General features: G+C 37.1%; 1 protein-coding gene across 1 annotated transcript in view; it reads right to left on the bottom strand.

Moving 5' to 3' along the window:
* Positions 1–10,826: 10,826 nt before the first annotated feature.
* The window catches only part of CUNH6orf118 (chromosome unknown C6orf118 homolog), a 61,375-nt gene continuing 58,949 nt past the window's right edge, over positions 10,827–13,252 (bottom strand). Inside the window, exon 11 of the mRNA XM_027841238.1 lies at positions 10,827–10,916. Coding sequence (XP_027697039.1) covers positions 10,844–10,916 — 73 coding nt within the window. The 3' untranslated portion in view covers positions 10,827–10,843. The remainder of the gene's footprint in view (positions 10,917–13,252) is intronic.

The following is a 13,252-nucleotide window of genomic DNA, read 5'->3' as shown; positions in this document are numbered from 1 at the left end:
ATTATTTTCCTGAATACTTTCCCAGTTTATAGATTTCTCTCTGGTCTAGAAGTTGTAGGCAACAAGTAAGAGGAGCTAAAGGTTCTAATGGAAAGAGACACATTTGACCCAATAAGTATCACTGATTCTTGGTGGAATGAATTGTGGTATCCTGGCAAATGTTGAACAACCAGTTATCCAAAATGTTGTTCAGTCATTTCATTTGTGTCTGACTCTTTGTGACCCCATTTGGGGTTTTCTTGGCAAAGATACTGGAGTAGTTTCCCTTCTCCAGCTCATTTAACAGATGAGGTAACTGAGCAAACAGGGTTAAGTGGCTTGCCCAAGGTCACGGAGCTAGTAAATGTCTGAAGCTACATTTGAACTGAGGAAGAGAAGTCTTCTTAATGGCAGCCCCACTACGTAGCCACTTACACACATACATATATATACATATATGTATTATATACATACATGTCTTTCTAACATATGTGCATGTATATACGTATATACTATATATGTATGCATATATGTTTGCACTACACAATTTTAAGTATAATCTACATTATTAACATTTTCCCATCACTTCATTACATCCAAACAATCAACAAAACAATAAATTAAGCCCTTGTTTGTGGCATTTGTAGATTTCCATGTTGAAAATGATCAAAATGAAAATAAATTGATCAACTCTTGCAGTTTGAACTGGCTTCTGCACACTGCTAGATGAAATTCATTAATGCGCTATGGATCTAGATGACTGTAACCATTCAAAATAAATGGGACTGGTAAATGGCAGCAAGGGCTAGGTTGGCATTATATATTAAGAAGTAAATTTGTGAGGAAATTCATGAAGCAAAGGGGAGATAACATGACAGAGTGAATGAAAGTCAATTGAGAGATGCACAGAAGCGATATTGTCAATGGAATGCTCTATCTGCCACCTAGACAATAAAAGGTCAGCAGATAAGGTGTTTGGGAAACAGATTACAAACCTGTATAGAGGCATGATTTAGCAGTGATGAGGGACTTCAATTATCCAGACATATTTTGGAGCTTCTCTTAGTGAAATACAGAACTACTTATAACTTTTTCACTTGCCTTCGTGATAATTTGACCTTTCCAAAAGTAGATGAAATACCGAGAAGATAAATTCTGGATCCGATTGTCAAAAAGAAAGAGGAATTGGTTGCTGAAGTGAAAATGATGGGAACTCTGGGGATGGAGCAGCCATTCCCTACTAGAGTTTGTGATAAAGAAGTAGATGAAATCTGAGCATAGTCTGATGTCCACCCTAAATACTTTTACAAGATTCAGAGGTTGCAGAATGGGGTGGGGTAGTGAACTGCAAGTTTAATATGAATCAGCAGTGTGATCTGGCAGCTAAAAATATCTAATACAATCATGGCCTCCATTAAAGGAGCATAGCTCCAGGAACAGGGAGGTGTTAATTCCCTGTACTCTACCATTGGTAAACCATCTGGAGCAATGTGCTCTGTTCTGGGCACCATGACTTGAGGACATTGATAAGCTGGACAGTATCCAAAAGAACGCAACTAAGATGGTGAAGGACCTTGAGTCCATGTCATAAAAAGATTAGTTGAAGAAACTTGTATTTAGCTGGGAGAGGGCTACATTTCTTAAACAATTTGATAAGAAATGATGAGCTACATTAAAAGCATGTAGAGGGACAGCTAAGGGGTACAGTAGATAGAGCACCAACCCTAGAGTCAGGAGGATCTGAGTTCAGATCTGGCCTCAGACACTTAGGAGTTGTTTGACCCTGAGCAAGTCATTTAACCCCAATTGCCTCAAAAAAAAAAAAAACACCATGTAGAAGACTTTCACATATGTGCAAAATCCCATACAGGTTGAAAAATAATAGAAGTCATTTCCATTATACAGTCAGAAGAGCATTCAAGCCAATTATTCTAAGTTTAATTTAAGTTGACGCTATAGGAAAATAATGCAACAAAAAATTGGATGGTGCAAAAGGAAAAATGAATTATTTTCTATGGACTGAAAGGCTTTGCAGTACAAGAACAGTAAAGCAAATAATTGCTTTGAGATAGGTCTAAACATGCAGTTGTTTATATAGTTCAGGATTTCAAATATAGTCTGAGATTTATCTTAAGTGGAAGGCTTATTAACATGTAATCCTTGTGTCATCTCTAGTCGCTCTGATCTATATTTTGCCACTGGATCAAAATGGCTCTGGAGGAAAGAGTGAGGGGGGTGACTTTACACAGCCCTCCCTCACTTAAATCAATTCACTTGCAAGTCATGACATCACCTTCCTGATGTTAGGGTCCTCTTCAAGAAGAAAGGACAAACAATGAGGGATCCAGTCATTTTGAGAACTTCTTAATCCTCTTTAATGTGTCAGCCTCAGCTCAGGTATACACAGAGAATTTGAAGATCTGGTTTATATTCCCTACCCAGTTTTCACCCATTAACCTCAGACTGTAGTATTCTCCCAAAGTACAATGGCTCTAGAAAGTCCTGGGCCAACAAATGCTTAACTGGCTCTCCAAAGAAAAAAAATGTACCCATGATATACTTTAAGCTGTGTTATAAACATTTCTTCATCACTTTATCTCAAGTCTAGACAATCACCAAAATAAATCACTGGTTTTGTAGTGTTTGCCCATTTCAAAGGTATAAATATTCATGCTGAAAATCTAATAATCATCTCTCTTTAGACAGTATGAGCTGGCTCCAATACACCTCTGGCTTTAAGGAAACCATTATCTCTATAAGAATTCAAAGTAATGCGTCATCAAACATAGAACAGGTTTTATTTACACAATAAAGAATATAGAACAGACTCATAACCAAGTCAATGGAGAATTCAATAAGTCCATCCCCCCACCACTGCCCTATCTAGTTTTAATTCCTCCTTCCCCCAGTCACGAAGGCATCTCTTTTAACACTCCATCTTTTTGCTGTCTGTGGCTTCTGTCTCTTCTACACCTTTTTGCCTGCCTCTCTAGCTCAGCCTAGACCTGTTTACTGGGGATGGAAATGAATGAGGTGCTTCTCCATGTATTCAATTGGAAGTTCTCTTACATAGCAGAGATATTGGAGGGAGGTACAGTACTAGGGTCTTTTGAAGCATGTGACCACCACAAAGAATATATCTGTCAGGTCATATGTTAAGTTTTTATTAATAAAGATATTTTCCACTAATAATAATAATAATAATAGCTAGTATAATCTGGGGCTCAATGATATTTGTGTAATAAGACTTTCTCCTCATTGGTGGACAGAATGATTAGTCTATGCTCCATGACTGCATGACAGGCAAAGTTGGCAAGCACTTAGGATAAGAGAGATCCTTGGCTTTCTGGATTTGAGAGAGAACAGTCATGGTTCAAGCTCTCTTCATGAAGATGTCTCAAGAGGGAAAGACTCAAGGAAAAAAATTGACATGTAGAAGAGACAGTGCCTCCAGCATATCCCTATTCCCAGTTTGTAGCATAAGAGATTTCAGGGAATTTCCCCTTGATTGATACAGGAATGCTTTATATAAGATGAGCTGAGATACCTCACTTCCAGTGGGAAAACTCATTCACTAGGTATTTCTGGTATATCATCATCATCGTCATCATCATCATAACAATCACAATAATAATAACTAACATTTGTATAGTCTATATAAAACATTTATAGATACTATGTGCCAGACACTGTGATAAGCACTTTATAATTACCTCACTTAATCCTAGTAACAACCCTGGAAGGTAGGTGCTCTTATTATCCCCATTTTACAGATAAGGAAACTGAGGAAAATAGAAATTAAGTGAATTGCCCAGAGTCACTTTCATTTGTATAACTTCATTGATTTCTGTTTGCTATCAGTTTGAATATATAGGTTCATTCCTTATTCACTGAGTGATTGTCACAATACATGTTAAATCTAAATTCTTACATAAAACTATGAAGACAAAAACCTGGTACTTATCCTAACGAGGCATAAGAAGAGTACACGTCAAGTCCACAAGAATTTATTAAGCACCTACCCTAAGCCAGACACTGTGCTAAGTACTGAAGATAAAGGAAAAGCAAAAAAAAAAAAATAGTCTCTATTTGCAAGAAAGTCACAGTCTAATGGGGCAGACGACATACAAACAACTACGAACAAACAAGAGATGAAAGGTTAAATTGAAGATAATCCACAGCAGGAAGGCACTAGCCTTCTAAGGTGGGTCAGAAAACTTTCCTTATTGAAGGTAGGATTTTAATTGGAACTTAAAGGAAGCCTGGGAAATCAGGAAACAGAGGGAGAAAATTCCACGTATGGAGAACAGCCAGTGAAAAAAGAACAGTTAGTGTGTGAGCACAATAGAGGCCAGAGAACGCAGAGAGGAAGAATGTAAAAGAAGACTGGAAAGGCAGAAGAGGGCTAGGTTATGGGGGGCTATCAGTGCCAAACAGATTTTGTATTTTATGGTACAGGCAATAGGGAGCCATTAGAGTTTATTGAATAGAGGGATAACATGGTCAGACTTGGGCTTTATGGTCAATTAGACACCTGAATGGAAGGTGGATTAGAGTGGAGAGAGACTTGTGTCAAAGAGTCCAACCAGAAGGATTTTGGAATAGTCTAAACATGAAATGATGAGGGCCTACACTAGAGTAGTGGCAGTGTCAGAGGAAAGAAGGAAGAGTATTCAGGAGATGTTGAAAAGGTGAAATCAACAGGCCTTGGCAACAGATTGGATATGGGAATGGAGGGAGATGGGAGAGAAATACATAGGGATTGCCGATATGGGTAACTGGGAGAATAGTGGAGTCCTTGATAGTCACAGGTCAGTTAGAAAGAGGGGAGAACTTGGGGAGAATGATGCTGAGTTCAGTTTTGGACACATTGAGTTAAAGATGTCTGTGGGACATTCATTTTGAGATGGGTACTAAACAGTTGGAGATGTGAAATTGGAGATTAGGAGAGAGGTTAGGGCTGGACAAGGAGACCTGAGAGTCATCTGCTGATTATTGAAACCATGTAACTTAAAGGGAACCAGAAAGATCTGCTTGTTCTAAATACTAACTTCTCTCACCTCTATGGCTCATAATCAAAGAACACCACCACCCTGCCCAGGATAGGATCTTTATTCATTCATTTACTTATATACTTACTTGTCTTAAGGCTTTGGCCCTCATTAAAGGTAAACCTTTCAGGCATTTTTAGTCATTTATGCCTTAGTGTTAATGATTCTGGGCTACTTTCTTAGTCACTGAACAAAAAAAACAAAAACAAAAACAAGAGGAACAACCACCACCCTGAATTGGGAGAGTGAGGACACCAAAGTCACATCCCAATTTTGCTTAAGAGCCTTGATGACCATTTTACAATAGTGCTATGAATCCTTAGAAACTCAAGTGAAGACCTGGATGACTGAAATGCTACCACTAAAAAAAAAGAGAGAGAGAGAGAGAAACAATTCACAAATGGACCCACAGCTATAAAAACTCCATCAAGACAACTCACAAAGGCTTTGGCAATTCATCAGCACACCCAGGAATGACCTACTCTTCAAAGACATTCAACTTTATAGGTTGTGCTGAGCAAAACTGACATCATACTGAGACCTTATTAATGTACCTTGAGTCCCTTATAAACCAGGCTGAGATCTATGATCAACGAAAGAGCTTGTTGCCTAGTAACAGAAGGTGTTTAGGCAGGTGTTGTAAATTAGGTAACAGCGATATAAGAACTAGATTGGGAAGGTGGCTCAGTTCAGCAGTTAATTACCTCCTCCTCTTCCCAGAAGCCACACAGATATTTTGCACTTTATTTATATCTAGCTTGTGACATGTCTTGAAACATTAGAAACATAGAGAAAGCTAGTGGAAGGGCCTTACTTCTAGAGAAACACTCCTTTGTCAAGGAAAGGAAAAGAGAATAGATCTATTGCACCCACTATTAATGTCACCTGGAAACATATATCAGAATTACAATTTTCCTGTTAAATTTTCCAGGAAAACCTTTCTTGAAAAAAAAAGTCACTTTCAGTGATTAAAAAAAAAAAAGAATGAATTTTTAAAAATAAAAGTTTCAAATGGCAAAAATCCAAAGTAAAGAGTATATTTGAGTGTTAAAACAGAAGAGACAGGCAAAAAAAAAAACTAGGATTCATATATTTGTGCCCTCAGTGTCAGGCAAATAACAAATATTGACCAAAAGTATTCAACTGAAGTTCTACTTTGTGAGATTTTCTTTTATCAATATTTTAATGCCTATATACAGAAAATTGTCCATCTGAAAACTAACAGATAAGAGCTACGCAAAGAAAATTCTGTTTCAGGACTTTAAAAAAATGATGGATTTTTAAATATTCTAGTATCAAGCTTATTAATAGTGAAGCCAAATGTAATTGTGTTAATAAGCAGGGATCACAAAAGGTAGTAGGCATGGTTCCATTAAGAACTTGATTCCACCCCCCCCCTTTTTTAAATAAGTTTACCAAACTAGTAGATAAAGAGGGTAGTTATTCAGGTTTTAGCAAAACATTTGACAGGCCTTTGTCTGAGTCTGACAGTCTTCTCTGCCATTATAGAAGGCCCAAATAGTTGTGGTATAGTTAGGCGGATTTGGATGTTGTTGAGTGGCTGAGCAAAGAGTAATCGTTCAATGTTCAATGTTGACTTTTAAGATCTCCAAAAATGTGCCCCAGGGATGTGCACTTGACCTTATGCCCAGTTATTTTTAGTAATTACTTGATATGAGTATAAGTGGTGGGCTTATCAAATTTGATGACATAGAGCATGATTCAAAAAGACCTTGATGAGCTAGAACATAGGGCCAAATTTAATAAGATTTTTTTCTCTATTTTAACTCCATTTATTAATATATTTTAATTTTATATCATCTTCTTTCTCAAATATATTCTTTTCTATTCCTTTACCCAGGGAGCCATCCACTATGAGAAACAGAAAGGGAAGAAAAAAGATTACAGCAAAACCAACTAAAACATGAAATGTGTTTGACAGTACATGCAATATTCCACACATATAGCCACCTACCTCTGTAAAGATGGGAGGGAGGTGCCTTTTCTCAATCCTTCTCCAGGCATTATAATTATATAGTTCTGTTTCATTTTTAAAAGTATTCTTTCCATTTACATTGTTTTAGTGCTTGTGCATACAGAGGTAGCCAGATAGTGCCATATATAGAGCCCTGGGCCTAGAGTCTGGAAGTCCTGAGTACAAATCCAGCCTCAGACACTTACTACTTGTATGACCCTGGGCAAGTCACTTAATCCCTATTTGCCTCAGTTCCTCATCTATAAAGAGGGGAAACACTAGAAAAGGAAATAGCAAATCATTTTTGCCAGGAAGATCCCATAAAGTCCAGAGAGTCACGTAGAGTCAAACATGACTGAACAACAACAATAAAGTGCAATAAAAACATACGGTTTTTGCTGTCCTACTTAATCTGCATATAAATCTCATTTTTCTGCCTTCTTCATAGTCATTGTTTCTTACAACACAGTAATATTCCATTTCATTTATGTGCCACGATTTGTTTAGTCATTCCTGAGTGGTTGGAAATATACTTTGTTTCTAATTCTTTACTACAACAAAAAGTGCTGCTGTGAATGGTTTTGTGCCTTTCTGACTTTGACCTTTTTGGGTAACATGTACCAAGAATGTAGGAACCTCTTAGACACAGTTTTTTAACATCATTACAAATTGGACAGTCAATTGACTGGCAAGGTGGTGCAGTAACTAATAGTAAGATGGTAGGGATGAAGCCCAGTTAGAGGTCCAGGGCAATTAGATAAAGTGGATTCTACCAATCAGGAAATCATGGGCCCAGTACGAAGATCATTAGCTTAAAGATTGGAAAACGTAGGTGTGTATGTGCAGGTAGGAGATATTACATGGATGTGAAACTTGCCTTTCAGACACCATGTGGAAAAGAATTAGATTTGTTCTACTTGTCTCCAGAGGATAAAACTAGGAACAGTAGATAAGAACTGCAGAGAGGAAGGTTTAGATTTTATGTAAAGGAAAAAACTTCTAATAATTAGAGGTATCTAAATTTAAATTGACTGCTTCACACAGTAGTAGCTTCCCCCTCAACTGAGGTCTTCGAGAGAAATTGAAGGCCCAAATCATTTGAGATTTTTGAGGTTTTGCTTGGAGTACTAGATGGCCTCTGAGATCCTTTTCAATTCTGTGACTCGGTGATTTTATTGATTCTACTACAAAGCTCATTCTAAATGTCAGCACCCCTAACTGTCTACTTGAAGGAACAAGTGCCTTTGCTAAGATCCCTATCAATTAATTGAGCTTGCTTCCACTTTCTGCACATTTTTTTAAAAATTTGACTTTTTAATGAGTTCCTTGAGCATACATTCTAGACATTCTTTGTCCATGTATAATGTGCTACATACTTTCTTTACCTAGTTTTTACTCTTAAATAATCAATCAATCCATATGACCTTTGCATACTAAATGAATGCACAATTATTAAAATATACAGTCAAATCCTTCCCAAGGGCTCTCTTTGTGAACTCTGAGTATCTAAAGATACTTCACCATCTGTTTGAGACCTTGCTTAATACCCCTACCCCTAGCTACTAGTAGCCTCCTTCCAAAATCATCTTTTAAATACATGGTGTCCCAAAAGTCTTAGTAAAGAGTAGAGTTATTAAAGCTTATAATTGCACTAAGACTTTTGGAACACTCTGTATTTTGTATTTGCCTATATATGTATATGTTGTCTTCCTTGAGAGCAGGGACTAGCTTCACTTTTATCTTTGTATTCCCACTTACTGTGCAGTACCTAGCACATAGTAGGCAGCAGGCACTTAAAAAAATTGTTGATTGACCACACCTTCCTCTTCTCCTGCCAGATCTTGCTTCTATAAACTGCTATCAAAGTGTGTGAGTCCCTGGGATGGCCTCAATATGGAAATATAAAATAGCCATAAATTCTTTTAGTGATCAGAAGTCATGTACTGGAACAATGTTGGACTTCGTAGAGCTCTACTTCAAATTCACCCTGCTTATCTGAAGATCAATATGAAAATACAATATCCAAAAATATAATGCAACAGCTGGTATTTTTTTGTCTTAGATAAGCTATCATGCTAGTGGGTAGCAGAATCTGGACTCAGTAAATGAGAGTAAGAAGGGAGACAGCTTCCGTTAACATTCTTATTATTAGAGCCCTTTACTTGGTCCTAATATTGCAAGGTGATAGGAATTGTTTGTTTTGTAATTAGCAGAATATATATAAAACAGAAACATATTTTCATAACAGAAATACATACATATATACATATATGTATACATATATTTCTTGAGGGTCCATATTTCTGAACATGGGGATGAAGAAAAGAGGAAGAGGAAGAAATAATCACCCGGAAACCAGTGTACTCAAAGATCTCCAGCTTTTGGGCTGAATCATTTCTCATTCTCATTCTCATTCTCATTCACTGAAACTGGATTAGTGCAGTAGCACCCAAAATTCCAGTTAGGAAAACATCATAGTAGCAAGTCAAAAACACAAACCTTGATCTAATAAAAAAAAAAAGAGAGTCCTAAGGGACCAAGTTCTAGATAGAATTAGTTATTGGCCCACATTAGTTAGCAAGTAAAAATTCAAGAGTAAAAATGAATACAAATTTCTTCTGTTAAATATGACTTCCTATTTGTATAAGGGGAGAGGTAGAGTTCCAGGAGTAGTCCAGGGTATAGTATTCAGTTTGGGGTACCAAATTTGAGGAGTTTACCAGGTTGGTAAAGGGTCTCACATTCTTGCCATTTGAGGATTGCTTTAAGGAAATGGGAATGTTTAACTTGAATAAGAAAAGAGTTGGGCATAGAGGGCATGATTGAAGTCTTAAAGTATTTGAAGGGAAGATGGATTAGATTTGTTTTGTATGACCCCGAAGGACAGAATTGGGAGCATGTGGTGGATGTTAGAGAGAGGAACATTTAAGTTTAATGTAAAGAAAAATATCCTTACAATTAAAGCTATCCCGAAGTGGAATGGGTAGCCTTAGGGAAGCTGTAGACATTCAAGTAAAGGTAGACGGAGCATTTGTTGGGAATGAACTCTATAGAGTAGTTTCTTACTCAGGTATACCTTAGACCCTCATAGCCTCGGAGGTCCCTTCCTACTCTGAGTCCATGCTTCTAGAGTTCCCCACTTCCTGAAAGCTTTCGGGTTGAATTCTTTAACCCAGAAACTCCTAATTTTACTCTTATTGCTGATATTATTACTCTCTGTGAAACTCCACCAAAGGAGAAGAGATTCCCCAGATCTCTGAACTTCAGGAGTCCGAGGTAAAAATGCAACTCACAACAATATGAATTAGGATTTTGTGAGTTATCCCCTGTGTTCACTGAGTAGCCCTGGAGGGGACCGTGGAAAATATTGATACATTCTTCCAGCAATGGCTATCCCTTCTGATACTGCAATCAGGAAGTCACATGAGGATCATGATAATAATTGCATAAATTAGATCATTAGCAGGTTTTATTAAATGCAAAAATCTGAACTTGCACTAAGCAAATATTCAAAAATGAATTGGATCCATATTACATTTATGCTAATTTTCCTACTTATGAAAACTATGCAAAGCATTTTCCCAAGGGGAAGTTATTAAATGAAATAATTGTTTCTCCGAAGATTCTATAGATGTAGCATTACAAATACATAGACAGATAAGCAGAAAAAAATCACAAAAATGTTTTCACTATATATATATATATGTATGTACATATTCATATGTTTTAAGTTGGAAAATAATACTTGATTCTAAGATAAACAAAAAAAGGGACCAAACTGATTTAATTTGTATGTTTCAAAATGTCATGGGTTTGTTCATGAAATCATTCTTGATGTTCACACGCCATTTTCCCAGTATTCTTCCACTTCATCAGATCTTAAAATGGAATCAAAGAAACCCCAAAATTTCCTTTAAATAGACAAATAAAAAAAATTATTAGATAGGAGGAAGTGTCTTGAAAAGAAAACTATATTTCAACCTTAACATTTATTTTTGAACTTAATTTACTTAGAATTGAGCAATCCGGCAATATACATTCATTTTATTTGGATGAACATCTCAGTTCAGTTCTACAATAATATGGGGAGCAAAGATTTTGCTACCGTTATAAACACCTTCCTACTGATGCCTGAGTTCAAGCTTTGTCTCCATTACTTTCCATAGTTATAACCACGTGCAATTTACGTAGATCAGCAGAACCAGTGCTGATTTGGGTTCAGAACCTGGCTCTGTTCATTATGATCTGTGTGATCATGAACAAGTCCTTTCTTTTCTCTGAATCTCAGTTATCCCATTTGTTCAATCACAGAGCTGGATGTGACATGCTCTAAAGCCCTTTGCAGCTATAAAAATGGTCTATAATTTACAAAACTTTGGAACTTGAAAAATCCTTTATTAAGGACTTTAAAATCCTTTAGTGGAAAGTAAGTCCTATAAGCTTACAGAGTAGTAAGGTCCCATATCATATTCTTATGTCCTGTGCCCACCATCTAGCCCCTACCACAGCTGCTGCCTCAGAGGCAATGTGTGTAGTCAAGTGCTTATTACTACAACAAATTACCCAGTAGGCAGCACCAACTGAAGGACAGCCTAAGGGGGCTTCTGCTACCTCCCCAGCTGCTCTTGATCCTCCAAGATGAAGCACGTCATAGCAGGTGTAGAGCTGAACCTGGTAGTTGCAGGAATACCTGAGTTCACATTTCACCTCAGATGCTAGCTGAGTGATACTGAGCAAGTCAATTAACCTCTGACTACTTCAGTTTCCTCATCTGTAAAATGAGGGTAATAATGGCAGCTACAACCCAGGGTTGTTGTGAGGATTAAGTGAGATAATAGTAAAGCATTTTCAAAACCTTAAAGACTTCTATAAAGGCAAGCTATTACTATTAGCTATTATTCACCCTTGGCAACCAGATGCATCTAAATCTACACTTGAAATCAGTAGAAACCTGGGTTTGAATCCCACCTTTGACTCCACTAATTGTATGACTAGTCAGTCCCCTAACCTTTTTATTTAGTTACTTATTCTATAAAACGGATTGATGATAACTTTTTTTTACCACCCAATAAAGTTCTCGTGAGGAACAAAAGAAGTTAATGTATGTAAAATCATTTTCTAAACTTCATGAAGTTCTATGTAAACGTCAGTTTTCACTATTACGACTATTAAAATCACTGCATACTTTGCATCAAAGGACCAAACTCTGCCATAGTAACCTGGGTGAGTTTAGGTATCGCTTCATTTCACCTATCTGATCTCAGTTTCTTCATCTAAACTGTATGACCTCAGAAGAGGGATCCCTTCCAGATCTAACGCTATTATTATTAGAGGCTAGCACATTATATTCCAAACACTGTAAATGAACATGTATGAAAAAGGAACAGAATAATGTGCCCCTCACATACCATGGCTTTCTATTATTATGATTTTCATTTCAAATGCCCTTTCTCTTCCAGATCTCATCCTTATTTTCACATAATACTGTCTTCAAAAGGTCAATCAGGTCACACTACAATCATAGCCTACTCTCTTCTATGTCCATCTGCCACATATGCTTTTTCTCCAATCATGGGTATCTGCCAACAATGGGGCCATTCTGTTCTCACTTATGGCCTACTTCTTCCCAAACTACACTTCTCAGATGACAATGGGTTAAAGGAGCTGAGCAATAATTGCATATGTTAGTGTTCCCTCTTGTCCATGGACAAGTCAATATCATAAAACAAAGATATGGAAGCAAACCATTACAAACTGCTACTTTGAATACCTCATAATAGTTTTGTGATTATTTTGAGATGAATGTTGATTTGAAACCCTCCACAAAGTCCTACTCTGATGCCTCATCATAACCTAGAAGTGACACTAAACTCGTGAAAGCTATGCCTATCTGAAGATCTGGCAAGTTTTCCATTCTATAAATGCTGTACATATGGCTCCAACAAAAGATGGAGTTTGTTTTCTGAAAACCAACTTAGATAACCACAGATAGCCTGGACACCTAATGATGAAGTCTTTGTTGTTGTTAATAATGGGAATCCATGAAACAAAGAGAAATGGCAAATGGCCATCAGTCCTATGCTGCCCATTTCCCCTTCTACAATGACGGTGGAAGAGTGGTAGGAAAGGGGATAGAGGGAGGTGCTAAAAACTAGTTTTAGATTATAAAAAACTTCAATTTCATTGTTGGTGTTCTAAATGTGAGACCTTCATCCAATGACCACTGAGTGGATATATTGCTGGAGGA

The sequence above is a fragment of the Vombatus ursinus genome, unplaced genomic scaffold (genome assembly GCF_900497805.2).
Source record: "Vombatus ursinus unplaced genomic scaffold, bare-nosed wombat genome assembly UNPS02014857.1, whole genome shotgun sequence".
Taxonomy (NCBI): Eukaryota; Metazoa; Chordata; class Mammalia; order Diprotodontia; family Vombatidae; genus Vombatus; species Vombatus ursinus.
This window is presented reverse-complemented; position numbering and strand designations above follow the sequence as displayed.